This window comes from Schistocerca nitens, chromosome 1, assembly GCF_023898315.1.
Source record: "Schistocerca nitens isolate TAMUIC-IGC-003100 chromosome 1, iqSchNite1.1, whole genome shotgun sequence".
NCBI classification, from domain to species: domain Eukaryota; kingdom Metazoa; phylum Arthropoda; class Insecta; order Orthoptera; family Acrididae; genus Schistocerca; species Schistocerca nitens.
In genome coordinates this window covers 456071981-456091274 of record NC_064614.1, presented here as the reverse complement: position 1 = coordinate 456091274, position 19294 = coordinate 456071981, and the positions used below count along the sequence as shown (strand labels likewise).

Genomic DNA, 19294 nt, shown 5'->3' with positions numbered 1-19294 from the left:
TCTTTGATGCTTAATTTAATGACATTTAAGAGACCTGTATCCCGTAATTCTGTGTCCCCCATCACTCCACTGTTTTGGTTAACTTGTCTACTGTTTCATTGGCAGGTATGCTACAGTGTGCTCTTACCCAGCACGTGGTAACTTTCTGTTACCTATTTGTAATCGATACCATCACATTTATGAGTCCCTGTTGATCCTTTGTGGACCTGAGACAATGGATGATCAAATATTTAACAAAGAAATTCGCCAGACAACTGTGCAATTGAGATGTTATTTTATTTTATTTTTGCTACCAGTTTTGGCAATTCATTATGCCATCTTCAGGCCCCATATCCACCTCTCAAAAATAATCAATATTGGCGTACTGAGACCGTATGTCTCTGGAAGTCGTGAATTCTCAAGTGCTTCCTTCAAAGACTTGACTGCAATACGCTTCATTTGAGTAACTGACTAGTATCTATTTATGCAGCAACAAGAGGAGGGAGACTTTCATTGAGTCAATAATTGGATGTATAGCACGACTCCATTAGGGTATAGATGTCTTGTAATGTTAGGTCTTGTGCAAACTCTGACTGTTTGAGTAAAAATTTCAGACTCGTGTATTTGTGATGTATATGTGGGGGAGGCTCATTTGCTTCAACTAAAAGAGCATTAGTTGGTGTGGATTGCATTGCCCCCAGGCATACTCTAAGTGTGTGGTATGCTGCATTGTCTTAGATGTGTCCAGAGCTGACTCATAACAAAGACAAGTAAAATCCATGTAGTAATGTACCAAAACAAAATACAATCTTAGTCCAATGTCTGCATCCACTCCCCAACTCACGTCCATGATAGTGTGCAATATATTGATGGACTTTATATAGTTTATGATAGCTTCTGTAATATGTATTTTCCCCAAGAGTCTGTGATTGATACCAAGTCCAAGATATATGGCTACTGTCCTGACTGGTGGTTCATATGGCCCAAGCTTCATCATCTCCATAGGAGAAATCCTGTGTTTGGTGAAAAGTAGAACCAAAGACTTGCTAGATGATATCTCAAAATCATTGTTTGCCATATACTTGTGTAGTGTATATCTGCAGGCCTCCAGGAAGGGTATCACTCACTCAGTAAACACACAGATCAGCACCATACTGTAAACCTGTTATGTTTTGTGGCAACTGTTTCCTGCATAAATATATTTAAAAGTGGGAGTGAGATAACTGAACCCAAGGGTAGCTATTTTAGCTCATAAAGCCACTGGGAATATTATGCCTTTGCATTTTGGCAGCCAGAATCAAGAAGGTGACATTATCATATACATAATTCGTGACAGTAACAATAGGAATGAAATATCCATTGCAACTGAGGCTTACCTGGATATTGGTTACTACATATTTGTGTTCTGAGAATCAACAATAGTGTTGATATTTGAGATAATTCTGATTTATTGTTCCATCTCAGTTGCAAATTTTTATTGGATTACATGTTTTGATCACTCAGTATCATTTTCAGATTTAAGTAGTTGTGTCAGCAACCCATCTTGTCTACTCAGAACAACATATCAAAGTGTTGTACTCGGATATGTGGTTCTGAGTAAAGAAGATGGATTGTTGACACAACTCCTGAACTCTGATATGTAGTTCTGAGTAGAAAAGACAGGTTGCTGATGCGACTACTTAGATCTGAAGATGATGATTGAAACATGTACTCTAATTAAAAATTTACAACTAAGATGGAACAATAAATGATAATTCCTTTAAATTTTATTAGTGTTTTGTTCATGTCATGTCTTCTCCGAAAACCAAAATTTTTGGGGGGAACAGGTTGTAGTGCTCATAACACTACCTGTGTATATGTTTCTGTACGCAGCCAAGGAGCATTATTAGCCTACAGAAGGTTATTTCATTAGATGGTTTACATGTTCTCCTACGACATTGTTCACAATGCCTTCCATTGAGGGATATAAATTCTTTTTTTCAAAAATTTTATTAAAACAGCTACAAAAATGATACCTCTCTTTCTGCATTAAGGAAGAGAGCATGTTGTAATATATATTGTCAATTCCTAGGGCATTTCTTCTCCCAGACAACAGGACTATGTTGAGTTCCACAACAGCAAAGCATTCATTCAGGAAATAGTCTCCTTCCTCATCATTGTGTTGTTCAACTAAGTCTGGTGCTATACATTTCAAGAAGTTGTCTGCTAATTTGTTTGTAAGCACTGTTGTACTATTGTCATTCCAAGTTCTATGTATATGCTTAATCCTTTTCTGGATGGTTGAGTTGTGTATGTCTTTGTTAAGGTTGCTACAGAAGTTTATCCATACAGATTTATTATTTTTGAAAATTCACTTCACTCCTGCCTATAGTCTATCAATATTTATGTAATATTCTCCCAAAGCATGTCTTCTGCATGGTTTTAGTGCTCCCTTTATTCCAGTAATGCATTATTGCGTTCCTCATCCCAACATACCAATAATGTTTCAATTTTCAGAACAAAGAGTTTATTTTGTGGGATAGATAGTATTGGAGCTTTCTCAAAACAAGCCATAAAATTTGTATAGTTTGTTCTTGTTTCTCCATATTCTGAAAATGTCTGTATCTTTTCCGAGAGCACAGTAGTGTACTTCTTCCAGTCTGTTTTCTGAATTTTCCACTTGTTGGCTGGCCATGTGACACCACGCATCACCTATGCATCACATCTGAAAATGCTGAGTGCATGATCAGACCCAAGAGGTTCTGCGACTATCTCCCAGGCAAAATCTAATGATAAACTCGGTGACACCAAATGTGTATCTTGCTCGGTGCAGTTCTCCTTGTTGGCGAACTGTCATTTAGGGCAATTAATTTATCTTCATAATTTCTCTCTTCTATCATTTTGCCAATGGTGTTTTCTTGGTCTGAGTTCCAAGCAGGGTGATGAGCATTAAAATGACTTAGTATTATCTTCAGATGCACTACCAAATACTGAATGCAGATGCTCAGTTGTTGCTATGGTCTCCCTTTGTGATGTGTAAACTGAGGCTACATTTATTTCATTCCAGTTCACATGTAATGTAGCTGTAGTGGCTTGAAGTGGTATCTTTTGTCTTTCATCTCCTTGAATTTTATATAAGATTCCTTTTGTTATGAAAGATCCACTCCTCCCACGTCCATTGTCTCTGTTGGCTCACATGACATTAAATCCAAGAAAGAAAAATAGTTCATCCAGCAGCAAAAGAGTTTTACATATCGCATATTCTGATATATGGTTGGAACATAAAAAATATAGGAGGCCATTTTGTTACTTTTAATGGGTGGATTGAGCATTCCAATTTTTTATATTCTTAATGTATCCCGCCATTGTTGAGACCCAGACTTGGTAGCAACTCTCCAATGAATTTTTCTACATTACTGTTGTTCGATCCTGCATGTAGGCTACCCATTATCTATCTTAGTACATTCATTACTATATTATAAGTTGCTTCAATAAAGCCATTTTGAACAATGTGGCCCTTTTGAAGCCTGTGGGTTGGGGCAGCTGTGGTATGTATTGCTTCCCATTGGTTGAACTGTGTTTGGGATACATTAGCTTGTGAACATATTATGTGGTAGTAAATGCTCTCTTTCTTTTCCAGTTCTCTGTTGCACTGCCATTGTCTCCATCTGAGCCCTATTTGCGTTGTTACTGTGTCTTGAATTATTGAAAATGTGATGCCTTTCACTGGTATATGTAGCTGATATTGGTGAAACATGTGTGACTTTTGAAGTGGTTCATTTGCAGAAGAATTGTTCCTTTCATATAGTTGCTTGGTGGTGTCTGAACACCTCAGGTGACACGCTGTACTTGGATGAGAGTGTATAAATATCTGGGAAGGCACCAAGTTTCCTGTGACTACATCTGTACATGTTACAAAGTCTATTCGTGGGGCTGTCTCCAGTATGTTATGCCTTTTATCGCCATGCACTGGTTAATTTGCCACTGCTGGATATTCTCTGAGTACACTCTTGAATTAATCAGATGCCCTCCTGAGTACTGTATACAAAAGGCAGGTGCTTGTTTGCCACATTTGTTAATGTCATGCAGCCCTCACAGTGCGCACAATGTTTCATACTATGACCTTGTTCATTAGGGTGGCCATGCCATTGTCAGTTTAAGCATTGCAGAACAGGCCTCATGTACAGATTGCACAGCATGCATATAAACACAATCAGGCTTTGAAGTCATGCTTTGCAGGTTACAAGACACGTTGGCCATGGTGTCTCCTTAATCTATCAATTATCCTTGACTTTCTTAACATGCCATTTGATTTGGAGTACTGGATATTGACAATTCATTCATTATGTCTTTTATAACTCTCTGATGTCTGGTAAGGAGAGTTGGTATATATACTGCAAGCCTCTCATGCACGAAAACAGCATTTTGAATTACGTAATTAGCAGGATGTGGAAAGTTTAGCAGCATGGGTAATCACATGTGTATGATATACAGTGTATGGAGATTAGTTTATGTGTACTATATGAGAAAAAAATTGCATGTTTTGGATGTTGAGTGGCTGCTAGGGAGCTACTGTACTAGATGCTGGACATATTTTCAATGGCACAGGCATAAAATAAGAAAATAATGTGCTTGGCTTAAAAGACAGTTATGAGAGTGCTATTTATAGGGGTGGTGCTGTGATTATCGTTGTATGTGTGAAGGAGACTTTATTATTGTTGTACTTAACTAAAATTGTTAAGGACAATGAAAGTCTGTGATGGGGGATTGGAATTTGATAGTAGGAAAAGGAACAGAAGGACAAATAATGGAAAACATAGATGCCACTTGATAAACTTTTTCTCAGAGCAGAATTTACTTATTGCTAACATCTGGTTTAAGAATCATGAAAGAAGGTTTTACATGTGGAAAAGACTTGGAGACACTGGAAAATTGTCTGAAATATAGAACATAGACATAATGTTTAAGGGTGCTGGGGCCTGACTGAAACTACATCTGGCATGAGCAGCAATCTGCTGGGCTGGGTGGTGGGGGTAGGTAGGAGGCATGTGGTGGGGAGAAGGAAGGATAGCACGGTAGGGTGTGGGGAAAGATGCTGTGCTGCCTGTAGGAGGATGCAAGTGGGGACAGGATAGTTCTGCCAGGGACGTGGAGGGGACAGGACAGGCCTGATAGGTGCAGTGTTTGAGGCTGTGCTCAGGAGGGGAGGGGGGAGAGTGTGTAAGGGAGAGGCTAGAAATAAGGAATGGGAAAATACTATGTAGGTGCATTAGCTGAATAAAAGGCACTTGTAATGCCGGAGTGTGAGCAGGGAAGGGGATAGGTAGGTGGAGGACAGGACTGGTGAAGGTTGAGGCCAATGGAGTTATGGGAATGAAGGACATGTTGTAGGAAGTGTTCTCACATGTGCGATTCAGGTGATCCATGCTGTGAAGCATTCATTAAAGTGGAGCACATCATGTTGAGCAGCGTGTTCAGCAACTGGTGGTGCAGCTGTCTCTTAGCCACAGTCTGTCAATGACCATTCGTGAGGACAGGTAGTTTTTCAGTTGTCACACCCACGTAGAAAGTGGCACAGTGGTTGCAGGTTAGTTGTAGATCACGCAGCTGCTTTTGCAGGTTGTCCAGCCTTTCATGGGGTAGGAAATGCCTGTGACAGGACTAAGTGTGAGCCATGAGGCAAGGGGTTGGGAGCAGGGGTGTAATCGGTATGGACAAGGGTAGTATGTAGGTTCGGTGAGCAGTGGGATACCATATGGGAGGGGTGGGAAGGATATTCCTCATTTCAAGGGATGTCGCATCTGTAATCACGAGCAGTCCCTCTCCAAATATGCCAAGCACCTCACAGTGGCTTTCAGAAACTGAAATTACACTCCCAACCTTGTCTACAAACAAATCACCCATGCCTTGACTCTCCAGTCCCCTACCACCTCCAAAATACCCATTGTCCAACCACAAAGGAGCACTCCTCTCATGACTCAGTACCATCCAGGAGTGGAGTAGCTGAATCACATTCTCAGCCAGAATTTGGTTACCTCTCACTGTGCCTCTAAATGAGGAATTACCTCCACACCCCTCCCATGATATTACTCTGTTGTCCACTGAACACACACAATATCGTTGTCCGTTCCTACTCCACCTCTGCTCTCAATCCCTTGTCTCATGGCCCGTATCTCTGCCAAACCTAGATGCAAGACCTCTCCCATACGTCACCCACTACCACCTATTCTAGTCCTGTCTTAGGTATCTCATACCCCATCAAAGGCCAGGCCATCTGTGAAAACAGCCATGTGGTCTACAAACTGAGCTGCAATCACTGTTGTGCTGTCTACATGGACATGACAACCAATAAGCTCTCTGTCAACGTGAATGGCCACTGTCAAACTGAGACTAAGAGACTGGAGCACCCAGTTGCTAAACATACTGCCCAATATGATGTGCTTCACTTTAATGACTGCTTCACAGCCTGCACTGTCTGGGTTCTTTCTACTGACACCAGCTTTACTGAACAGCACAGGTGGGAACACTCCCTACAACGTATCCTTCATTCCTCAACTTACGCTAGGCCGTGTCCTTCACCTTCCTATCCCCTTCCCTCCTCCCTCTGCTGCACTACACACACCTTATATCCTGCCAACATACCTGCATAGTCCTTTCCCATTTCTATAGCTCTCCTCTCCCCTACTGATTTATAGGACAGCAGTTCACAGTGGAAGGGGATTCCCAGAGTTCACTGAAAAGTGTCAAAATGTTCTAATTGGAATAATTGACAAACTAATAATTTATTTTGATGAAAATTATTAGGATTTTTTGGAAATAGAAAAATGAGAGCTACAGAACTATGGCACTGGATTTTGGAAATAATTACATTTTAATATTGGAACATTCTAGAACATAAAATATTGAATATGAATAACTTTTGACATGTGAAGTTCTCGGAAAAAGTAAAATAGTTATTGAAAAGAGGAGAATGAGAGCTTTCAAATGAGTTATACAAATCTGGAAAGAAACAACATATAGCTCATCAAAAATTTCATTTTCTTATTGTTTGCATGTACTGTAAATCATTAATACTTTCTTACGTAAAATATTATAATTATACCACAATTACCTGTAATTGCAAAATCACACAGAGAACAAGGAAGTTTTTATGTATTTCTGCTTGAATAAGAAATTGGATATCTTTAGTAACTATTGTATATGCATTATTCACAAAATGAGATTAGAAAAAAATAGTGTTGATGACAGGAGTGGTATGAGGACAAGTAGGATAGTCCCACCTTCCTCTGTTACAAGTTGTATCAAATTATATAATTTTTCTTTAAATTTTTGATATTAATTTAATCACAGATTCACATCCCATATATATTTATTCAGAGATCATCAATTTTTTTTCAATAGTGTTGCATCAGCATCACTGTGTTTTCAGGCTAGTGATGAACAATTTTTTAATCTACAAAATGTTCATACATGCTTGTTGTTATATTGAAGTATTGTTTCCTGATTGTATATTTATAAAACTAATTGAAGAGCATTCATTTAAAGACAATGTTTCAGATTTCAAGAATATTATAAGGTATAATTTTTAAATAATTACTGTCAGTGATACAGAAACATTAATCATATAGGTAGAAGAGGCTTAAGGAATGTTCATTATTGATGTCAAATAATTTACAGAGTAAATCACAAAATGTGATAATAATAGCACTGAAATATATGAACTCTTTTAGATCCAGCCATTGCAAAACTAATTGAGGAAAAGGAGACATCTCAGAGCCAGATTGATTTCCTCAACTCAGTCATTGTTGATATGCAGAGAAAGAATGAATCACTCAAAGCACGTGTTGAAATACTGGAAATGGGTGTCTTACCATCTGAAGCAGATGATTTTAATTTGTAAGTACCTCAGTTTCCAATTGTAGAAATAATGGAAAATTTAAATATTCATTTGAGACCAGTCTTAACACTAAAGTGTGACTCTATCAAAAAGTACATTTCTAAGGCAGTAATATAATAATGTATTTCTACAGTGTGTGCCAGTAGGAATGGTCAGTATATGGGGATATGATAAGAACCATCATTCGAAGCAAGAAAGTCTACCAAACATGGGCTCTAAAGTACATTCATCTTCAATACTGTGAAACAAGTCTTTCCTAAGGCAAGCTCTTTGCTTCCTGTATTTTGAGAGTTGGTTGTATGGACAAAAACGAGAAACATTTGTCCAGTACACGTGGGCCCTAAAGTGCATGCCTTAAGAGCTGTGAGCACTTGTTCATCTTTGCTACTGTGAAAAACATCTCTTCTACTGAAAAAAAATGCACATAGCTCTTAAAGTATGCATTTTAGAGTCCACATTTATTAGACAATTTTGTATTTTTCTGGTCCATACAACCTCCTCGAAAAATATCAAAAGCAAAGGGCTTGAAGTAGAAAAGATTTGTTCCATGGCGTCGGTGAAAAAGTGCTCGTAGTTCTTAGAGTATGCATTTTAGAACCCATGCTTACCAGACTTTTTGCTTTAAATAATCGTTACCGTCATATTCCTGAATACTGAGATGGTACTCTATACCTAATGATGTTAATGTAATGTTAAACCCCGACCTTCCATTCCTCTTCTTTGAATCATCAGATCTCAGTAAGCAGTGATACTGTCAGCACCCAAGTTCAAACAAGAACTTGATGTCAACTAGGACATTGAGTGTTTTCATGTTAATATCATGCTTTGACCAGCTACATCCATCCTTCATAATTTTTCTAAGAAAAAGAAACAAATGGAATGTATTGTTTGGGAAGTAAGACTATAGGTATGTTGCTTTGACACTGGTGGTTGATAGAAGAAAAGGAGGCATTGTAAGTTAGAACTCTGAATTTATTATGCCAAGGATCTGTACAAAATTGAGTTGATACAGCAAGTGACTGATGAAGTCTGTGTGTGATGAAGAGTCAGATGTGGGAGGAATGGCTGCACATTAAGCCATAAACCACTGGTTGATGACTAATTTGGTCACATGACATACTATATTACACATACATTTATTGTACACAGTGTAATCCTACAGGAACTAATAAAATTCAGCTCATTTCAGTGAAATTGACAAAAAAGGTGTAATGTAAAACATATAATGAACTGTTTCCCATGTTGGACAGCAATTTCAGGTTTATCAGCATCTACCTCTACAAGGGGCAGTCACTTAATTTCACTTATTGCCTCAGAAATCTCAAGCAGTGACCACTAGACATGCTGACAGTATTTGTCCTTCTCTATATAGTCACTCTTTTGGCAATGATAGGTGACTTGGCAGAGATCTTGGTTGTAGGAGTCTGCATTTTGGCTGTTAAGGAAATATTCCATCTCAAAAATCACCTCATCCTCATACTAGTAATCAAGAGGAAGAAGTCACTGGGTAACTTGTCATGGGAATCTAAGGAGTAAGGCAAAATTTGATAGCTTAAAGAAGCAGTATGTATGACTGACTGTGTCCTGTGCAGAATGAGATGGAGCATGGTGGCAGAGCATAGACACTTCCTTGGACAGCATCCCACATTGCTTTATTGTGACAGCCTACTGTAACCTCATTGGGAGATTTTGTTACTATTTTTTGTCATGGTTTTCTTTTTACAAGCATAATCTGTTTGTACCACAACAAGGCAGTCCCCAAACAAACAATCAGCATCACCTTATCTGATAGCACTTGGATCTTTGTCGTTTTCAGTGATGTTGAACCCACGTTTCCACTGCTTCCGTTGTCTCAGGGTCACAGTGACACAGCCAGCATTTGAGGGTGGTAATTAGGTGGTTAAAAATGTCATCTGAATGGGCCTGATGCAGCTGCAATGTTTACCACACTGCCTTATTTTAGAAGGATTTTTGAACAGCTCTGAGCAGTTTCAGAGCCCTGTGAACAGGCGGCATCCTTTACTATGTTCAAAATATCAGCAGGACATTGAAAACTGATCTGTGACTAATTTTTGTGTTTATCACTGGTGCTTCAGTTGTAATGTGTTGGTCTTTGGGCACCAGGAATTCCACTTGAGATTTCCAGTTCTTCACAGAGAGATGGTCTCCAGTTCATTCGTTGTCATTCATGACCACACTGGAAATGTCTGCATCACCTAATCATTGTGTCATATAATAGTGTATTGTTGTTGTACACTTCCACCAACTTATCATGTATTGTTTCTGTGTTGTTCCACTTCAATTGCAGAATTTGAATTACCTTACGATACTCCACTTTATTGATGGGCTACAACAATTTGTTTTGACTTGTCTAGTGGCATGCTGCAGTTCTGTGGTGGAAGAATTCAAATCTGTGCCAGGACTGAAGACAAACAAAACACTAATTATGTAGTTTTTTATATGATAATTAACTGGCCTTCGTATATCTATTATCACCATATATAGTGTGAAATTTGCCTCTCCCCTCCCCCCTAAACTTTTCTGTATATTATGGGCTTCTGCTGTATGCATCTGTGTAGCTCATGATTGTTTTCTAATGCCTCCCCTTCCCCCTCCTTTTCATTAGGTTCTTTTTTGTCTTCTCTTATCTCCTGGAAGCCACAAAAGTACTTCCTTGGTTCATCTGTCATCTATTATGTGGTTTTTATGCCACATCACAACCCACAATTTACTAGGTTTCTTCATACATTATAGAAAGGTTAATGCTGTGGTTAGCCAGCAAGTAGTTAAGATTGGTAGCATTCCCCATCCCACAAAATGATAAGTAGTCATGAAGCATGATAATGAAGGTACAAGTAGGATCTATGTCATACTAGAGTATAAACGATGCATTGATTCACACTATAAGGCTGGGCAGCAAATGTTTGACTTTGTTTAGTAATATTGACTATTTAAATGTTTATATACACCTCCAACTAGACTGTTGACATTATCCACACTGACAGCTTCCTAACTATAATTTTAGTATCTCCAAAATCAAGCTCAAATATTAATTAGAATTTTATATAATATCGCCAGTCACTGGCTGGCTAAATTGACCAATTAGAAATGCACCTTGTTCACACAGGCAGGTGCAAAACATTGAATCTAGCTCACCACACAGTCTTCAACTAGTACGCAAGCAGTGTAGAACTAATTTTCACACAAACATCTCATATTTACTGTGAATGGATATATTTGGTCTTGGAAAATATTTATATGTGATCTCACATGTATGTAGTCTCCTATGGGAATTAGTCACATGGAGATTTTTGTGAACTTGCAATAGAGCTTGGTAAGTGAACATTAGACTCCATGAATGTAGATTAAAATATTGCTGTTAGATTGGCACCCTTTTATGTTGGACTTTATTGTTCCCACTTTCCGTTCCATCATTCACAGTTGATTACATGCATGTTAGAATGTCTGAATGGTGAAGAAGAATGACAGTGAGGACAATGAGACAAATTTATGAGTCACAAGGTAAGCAAACGTCCTCCTGTTGAGTTAGGGAAATTGCAAAAAGTTTCCTAGACCATCTTGTTAAGAGTTGGACAACAATCAGTAAAGAACAATTTGTGCTGTTGGTATGTCTGATGCAGTAATGTGTCATGGCAGGAACATTCTGTAGCTAATCCTAATTAGTTAATCAGTTAATAAGGGGTAATAACTGCTACAAGTAGTGTGGCTCCATGTCCCCCCACCTCATTTCATTTTCATTACAGTCATAATTATGTTTTCCAATGAACCATTTGTTTGTTTTCCTGTCTCTCATAGAAATTTGCAACCTGCATTTCTCTATTACTCACTAAGCAACATTAAGTTTTTAAATTTTTTTCCACATTAAAATTCTATGCCACACTGTCAAAACTGGTAATACACTCTGATAAGTTAACTTATCATTTCAGACACATTGGAAGCTTGGTTTTGAAAAATCTATTTACTCTGTCAGAAGTGTATTTTTCTGTTTATTTTTTTCCTACCTATAATAAATAAAAAAAAAAAAGAAAATCATGAACAGGTTCAGCTACATCTATACTCTACAAACCCTGTGAAGTGCATGGGAGAGGATACATCACATTATACCCATTATTAAGGCTTTTCCCCTATTCCATTCACTTATGGAGCATTTTAAGAATGATTGCTTAAATACCACTGTGCATGCTGTAATTAGTCCAAGCTTGTCTTTACGATCCCCATGGGAGTGATACATAGGGAGTTGTCATATATTCCTAGAGTCACCACTTAAGTTTGGTTCTAGAAATGTTATAAGTAGGTTTTCATGAGATAGTTTGTGTGTGTCTACAAGCGTCCACCACATTAATTTTTTCACTATCTCCACAACACTTTCTCATGGGTCAAACAAATCTAGGACCATTTATGCTGCCCTTCTTTGCACACATGCAACATCTGCTGCTACTTCTGTGCAGTATGAGTCCCACACACTTGAACGACATTCTAGGATGGGTCATATGAGTGTTTTGTATGCAGGCACCTATGTAGATTTACTACATTTCTCTAGTACTCGACCAGTGAACTGCAGTCTACGTATGGTTGACCCTATGTGATTGTCCCATTCTATGTCCCTACAAATTGTTACTCCCATGTGTTTGTATGTGTTTCAACAGTAGCTCTTATCATCATAGTCATAGAACTAGTACGTTTCTTAATTTTGTAACGTGCAAAATTTTATATATCTGAACACTTAAAACGAGTTTCAATCTTCGCACCACTTTCAAATCTTTTCCAGCTTTGACTGAATATGTGTGCAGTGCTTACAATATTACAAGAAGGAAAGTTGCTACTCAACATATAGCAGAGATGCTGAGTTGCAGACAGACACAACAAAAAGACTCTCACAATTGTGTTCTCAGTTGCCCGAGACTCCAGTTGTGTGTGTGTGTGTTGTGTGTGTGTGCGTGAGAGAGAGAGAGAGAGAGAGAGAGAGAGAGAGAGAGAGAGAGAGAGAGACTCTGTATCTCCACTATATTGTGAGTAGCAACTTTTCTTCTCGTAATATTGTTACATTTCATCCTGGATTTTCCATTGTGCAGTGCTTATGTATAGATAATTGCATCATCATCAAAAAGTCTTAGGTACTATTAATATTGTTAGCAGGATCATTGTATATAACATAAACAGCAAGGGTCCTGACACACTTCCCTGGACAACACCTGAATTCACTTCTACATCTGTCAATGACTCTCCATCCAAGATAACATGCTGTTTCCTTTCCACCAAGAAATCCTCAGTATAGTCACAAATATTGCTCAATACACCATGGGATCATACTTTTGATAATGGGTGTATGTGTGATACTGAATCAAATGCCTTTTGAAAGTCAAGAAACACTATCTGTGTGACTGCCTTGATGCATGGCTTTCAGGATGCTTTAGTGAGAGAACTGTGAACTGGATTTCACATGATTGTTGCTTTTGGAATTCATGCTGGCTGACATGGAGGAATTCATTCTGTTCAAGATACCTCATTACATTTGAGCTCAGAATACGTTCTAAAATTCTACAGCAAATGGATGTCACAGATATTGGATAGTAGTTTTGTGATTCACTTCTGGTGCCACTTTCGTACATGGTTTTGAGCTCTGCCACCTTACAACAGTGGGTAGAGTTTTTTGTTTGAGGGATATTGATGTACTATGGGTAAAAGAGGGGCTAACTCAGCAGCAGATTTGGTATACAATTTGACAGGGATTCCATAAGACCCTAGGGCTTTGTTCAGTTGTAACGATCTCAGCTGTATCTCAATACTGCTGATGCTAATATCTAATTCACTCATCTTGGCAGTACTACAAGAATTAAATCGAGGACATACTCCTGGGTTTTCCTTCATAAAAGGTACATTTGAAAATGGAGTTAAGCATTTCTGATTTTGCTTTGCTACCCTCAGTTTGAGTCTTGTAGCATCCATGAGTATCTGAATACTTGACTTTGGAGTCACTTAAAAAGCCTTTACAAGTGACCAGAATTTCTTCAGGCTTTGTGTGAGATCTCTTGATAATATCCTGCTGTGGTAGTTATTGAAGGTTTCTCACATTGCCCTCTTGACAGCCAAATGCGTTTCACTTAGCATCCCTCTACATACAGCCTTATGCTTTGTTTTACACCATCTCGCCAGCCTCAAAGAGATCAGGTCTGCTTGTTGTCATTAAATCCTGTATACACTCAAAATCAGTAGACATCATGCACATGTACAGGAAAAAAATGATGACAATTTCAGAAAAATTGACTGATTTATTCAAGAGAAAGAGCTTCACCAATTGAGCAACTCAGTAACACTCTGGTTCACCTTTGTCCCTTATGCCATCAGTTATTTGACTTGGCATTGATTGATAGAGTTGTTGGATGTCCTGCTGAGGGATATTTTGCCAAATTCTGATTAATAATGTACATTGGTGGCTGAAGACTTCCAGCATAAGAAGTGACCCTCATTTTGCCAATGGCCTTGTCAAAGAGGGCGGAGGAGTGGACAGAGGTTCAGGGCACTCTCTTGTCCTTGGAATGGGAAATTGCCCCTAAACATGGAAGAATCAGCAATGATCAATGGCATGAGGGTGCAGAACACAATGGAAATCATTGCATTAAAGACACATGACGTGTCTCCACATAGCCCGCCATTCAGATCTCTGGGAGGGAACTGCCAAGGGGAGGTGACAAGGAGAAAAGATAGTGTTCTACAAGTTGGGGCATGAAATGTCAGAAGCTTGAGGGTGGTAGGAAAGCTAAAAAATCTGAAAATGGAAATGCAAAGGCTCAATCTAGATTTAGAAGGGGTCAGTGAAGGGAAACGGGAAGAAGACAAGGATTTCTGGTTAGATGAGTATAGGGTAACATCAGCAGCAGCAGAAAATGGTATAACAGGAGTAGGATTCATAATGAATAAGAAGGTAGGGCAGAGAGTGTGTTACTGTGAACAGTTTAGCGAAGAGTTGTTCTTACCAGAATCAACAGTGAACCAACACCGACAGTGATAGTTCAGGCATACATGCCGATGTCACGAGCTGAAGATGAAGAGAAAGAGAAAGTATATGAGAATATTGAATGGGTAATACAGTAAGTAAAAGGAGACAAAAATCTAATAGTCATTGGGGACTGGAATGCAGTCATAGGGGAAGGGATAGAAGAAAAGGTTACAGGACGATATGGGCTTGGGACAAGTAATGAGAGAGGAGAAAGACTAATTGAGTTATGTAATAAATTTCAGCTAATAATAGTGAATACTCTGTCCAAAAATCACAGGAGGAGGAGGTATACTTGGAAAAGGCCAGGTGATTTGGGAAGATTTAAGTTACATTACATCATGGTCAGACAGATATTCCGAATGCAGATAGTGGATTGTAAGGTATATCCAGGAGCAGATATAGACTCACATCACAATGTACTTGTGATGTAGAATAGGCTGAAGTTTAGGAAACTAGTCAAGAAGAATCAACACCCAAGGAAGTGGGATACTGAAGTACTAAGGAATGACGAGATAAGCTTGAAGTTCTCTAAGGCTATAGATAAGAAATATCTCAGTAGGCAGCACAGCTGAAGAAGAATGGACACCTTCAAAAAAGGGGTATCACAGAAACTGGAAAGAGAAACATAGATACAAAGAAGGTAACTGCGAAGAACCCATGAGTAACAGAAGAAATACTTCAGTAGATCGATGAATGAAGGAAGCACAAAAATGTTCAGGGAAATTCAGGAGTGCAGAAATACAGGTCGCTAAAGTATGAAATAAAAGGAAATTCAGGGAAGCTAAGATGAAATGGCTGCATGACAAATATGAAGAAATCGAAAAATAAATGATTGTTGGAAGGACTGACTCAGCATATAGGAATGACAAAACAACCTTCGGTGAAATTAAAAGAAAGGGTGGTAATATTAAGAATGCAATGGGAATTCCACTGTTAAATACAGAGGTGAGAGCGGATAGGTGGAAGGAGTACGTTGAAGGGCTCTAAGAGGGAAAAGATTTGTCTGATGAAACAAGAGTTGATTTAGACGAGATAGGAGATCCAGTATTAGAATCAGAATTTAAGAGAGCCTTGGAGTACTTAAGATCAAATAAGGCAGAAGGGATAGGTAACATTCCCTGAGAATTACTAAAATCAATTTGGGGGAGGGGAGTGACAACAAAATGACTATTCACATTGGTGTGTAAAATGTATGAGTCTGGCAACATACCATCTGATTTTCAGAAAAATATCACCCACACATTTCCAAAGACTGCGAGAGCTGACAAGTGCGAAAATTATTGCACAATCAGCGTAACAGCTCATGCATCAAAGTTACTTACAAGACTAATATACAACAATCCTGACATTGTGGTTGATAATGGAAGCAAGACTAAAGAAAAATCAAGACAAGTTCATAGGATTTGTTGACCTGGAAAAAGCATTCGACAATGTATAATTGTGCTCGATGTTCAAAATTATGGGTAGGCTGTAGGGAGAGATGGGTAATATACAATATGCACAAGAGCCAAGAGGGAATAATTAGAGTGGACAACCAAGAATGAAGTGCTCAGATTAAAAAGGGTGTAAGCCAGGGCTGTAGTCTTTTGCCCCTACTGTTAAATCTGTACATCAAAGAAGCAATGATGGAAATAAAAGAAAGGTTCAGGAGTGGTGAATGGATATCAATGATGCGATTCACTGATGATATTGCTATCCTGAGTGAAAGTGAAGAAGAATTACAGGATGTGCTGAATGGAATAAACAGTCTAATGATTGCAGAATATGAATTGAGAGTAAATTGAAGAAAGACAAAAGTAATGAGAAATAGTAGAAATGAGAACAGTGAGAAACTTAACATCAGAACTGATGGTTACAAAGTATATGAAGTTAAGGAATTCTACTACCTAGGCACCAAAATAACTCATTACGGATGGTGCAAGGAGGACATCAAAAGCAGACTAGCACAGTCAAAAAGGGCATTCCTGGCCAAGAGGAGTCTACTAATCTCAAACATATATCTTAATTTGAGGAAGAAATTTCTGAGAATGTATGTTTGGAGAAAACCATTGTATGGTAAAATTTCCCGTTACTTCAGGAATGAGTCTGATGGTCAATAATTATAATTATAAATCAAACGTTTTTATTTGGATCTTACACAGATACTTCAAGGTCTCTTATAGCTATCATTATTTGTACTTGGTGGAGAATCATTTACTTAAAAATAAGTTCACTCTGCAGCAGAGGGAGCAACAATTTGAAACTTCCTGGCAGATTAAAATTATGTGCCAGGCCAGGCCTCAGATCTGTGGCCTTGGCTTTTTGCAGGAAAGTGCAGTATTTTCCTTTCTGTTTTATTAATAGTATTTAATGTAAGAGCAAAGCAAAATCTCACCTTGACTTATGGTCTGTTGAGACTGCCATTTCTCATTTTAAAAGGCATTTCGTATTGACTGAAGCTTTCTGAGCAAGTTATAAATATAACAAGTGAAAAGAGAAGCACTATACATTAACTAAAGACCATTGCAGTTGAGAGTAGAGCTGCACAATATCCATTGCATGTACCTTAACTTCATTATGTGGCAAACTTAATTTTTAACTTTGTGAAAGCAGTTCTGTCATTTATTTCTGAATCGGTACATTATTATTTTCACTCTAAAACTTACCTTATTTATTTTTCAGGAATGGTGTAACACCAAGAGCAATTCCACCACGATTGTACTGTGATATCTGTGAGGAATTTGATAAGCATGACACTGAAGACTGCCCTAGGCAAGCATCAGATTCACCACCTCCCAGTGTGAAGCAGTCACCACGTATTCCCAAGGCCAATAAAACTGATCGACCGTACTGTGAAATATGTGAAGGTAATTTATTTGGTGGAGTTGTTTGATAAAACTCTCTTATATCATTGTCTTAATTTGCTTTCAGTATTGGTCTGATAAATACACTTAATAAAGATTTATTTTCTTGTATTTTTATTTTTTAATCTACAGTCTTTTTTACAGGTTAAATAATCACCCATTATAAAATTATAACATAATTTAGGTTTTTACATTAATGGCATCACATGTGCTATTACATCTCTTTTCATAATTTCTGACTGATTTCACCTTTTATCTTGTTAAATTGTAAGCATTTATGTACTTAATACATGACTAATGACCTCAGAAGTTGAGTCCCATGGTGCTCAGAGCCATTTGAACTTAATACATAAAATTGATTTCTTTTTTTTAGCAAATATCAGTGTAATACAACTCATATTTTTTCTAAAATTGATTATATGGTTATTTATTTTTCAGTATTTGGCCATGACACTGCTGACTGTGATGATGGTGAAACATTTTAATGAAGATTACAGCAAAAAGTGGTGCATAAGTCTTTTTACAGGCATGAGTTTCAGGAAATGAATTTCCTGTGTTATGCTAAGGCTGGCTGTGTGATTATTGTATTTTTTATATTGTGAATATGTAAGTGAATTTTATGTAAGTACTATTGTATGATGTATTTATAGTACTGTAAAAACAAACCCTGTGACATGTTATTTTTTTATGATAAATAAAATTCTGTTTTCAACAAATGTTTTGAGTTTTGAAACTGGATTTGTGGTCAAAATATTAGTATAACAACATGAACTTCGGTTTTAGTTATGCAAGCAGTCAGTATCAAAATGTGACAGAACTTTCCATATCTCCACTGGTGTTATAGGTAGCTACTCGTACACTCAGTTTGAGATTTGTCCATCCTTGTCCACTTTCATTCAATATATTTTTTGTTTTCTTTGTTTTGCACCTATAATTGTTTTCTTATAAATTTTGTTGTGTTTTAAGTGATAAACACATTGGCTGTTGTATCTACTGTTGTGACTCGCCAATATTTCAAAGTGCCACCGCACAGTTACGCGCGTCCTCTACATGCGACGCTGTCTGCCAGCCATGCAGCATCCACGCCACCTAAGTGGCCAGCAAGGCAGCGGCCGCTAGACTTGGACTCAGCGCTGATTTGACTGTTCCAGTGTGCACATGTCTTACTTGTTTATTTGATCTGTGACTTACATGTATTGTGTCATCCTAGAAATATATTTGTTCAACTTGATGTTATAACAATTGGCGATGAGGTAGTGAATTTTTCTTTTTCATCGTTGACCCACAGATTTCCATGGCTACTTTAGAGCAACTATTGCAAGGTCTCATTGAACAGCAAACGCTTCTCAAATCGGCGATTCGTGATTTCGTCGCGGCATCAAATGCGTCTTTCGTCGTTGTCTATTCCTCCTTTTCCTCCTTACGACGAGACGGCGGAAGACTGGTCAGATTACGAAAAACATCTTCGACAGCACTTCTTGGCATTTCATGTTGCGGACGAAAAAAAAGTAAGTCCCTGTTCCTTTCATGGATTTCACCTAAAATGTATCAGTTGTTGTCGCAATTGGCTCCCTTGAA

The 19294-nt window shown here is 38.1% G+C and overlaps 1 protein-coding gene across 6 annotated transcripts in view; it reads left to right on the top strand.

The window, feature by feature from the left end:
• The window catches only part of LOC126251706 (CAP-Gly domain-containing linker protein 1), a 571456-nt gene extending 553067 nt beyond the window's left edge, over positions 1-18389 (top strand). For all 6 annotated transcript variants that reach the window (XM_049952334.1, XM_049952318.1, XM_049952309.1 and 3 more), the window contains 3 exons: positions 7689-7854; positions 17535-17719; positions 18155-18389. In XM_049952334.1, coding sequence (XP_049808291.1) covers positions 7689-7854; positions 17535-17719; positions 18155-18201 — 398 coding nt within the window. In that variant the 3' untranslated portion in view covers positions 18202-18389. The remainder of the gene's footprint in view (positions 1-7688; positions 7855-17534; positions 17720-18154) is intronic.
• The last annotated feature ends 905 nt before the right edge of the window (positions 18390-19294 follow it).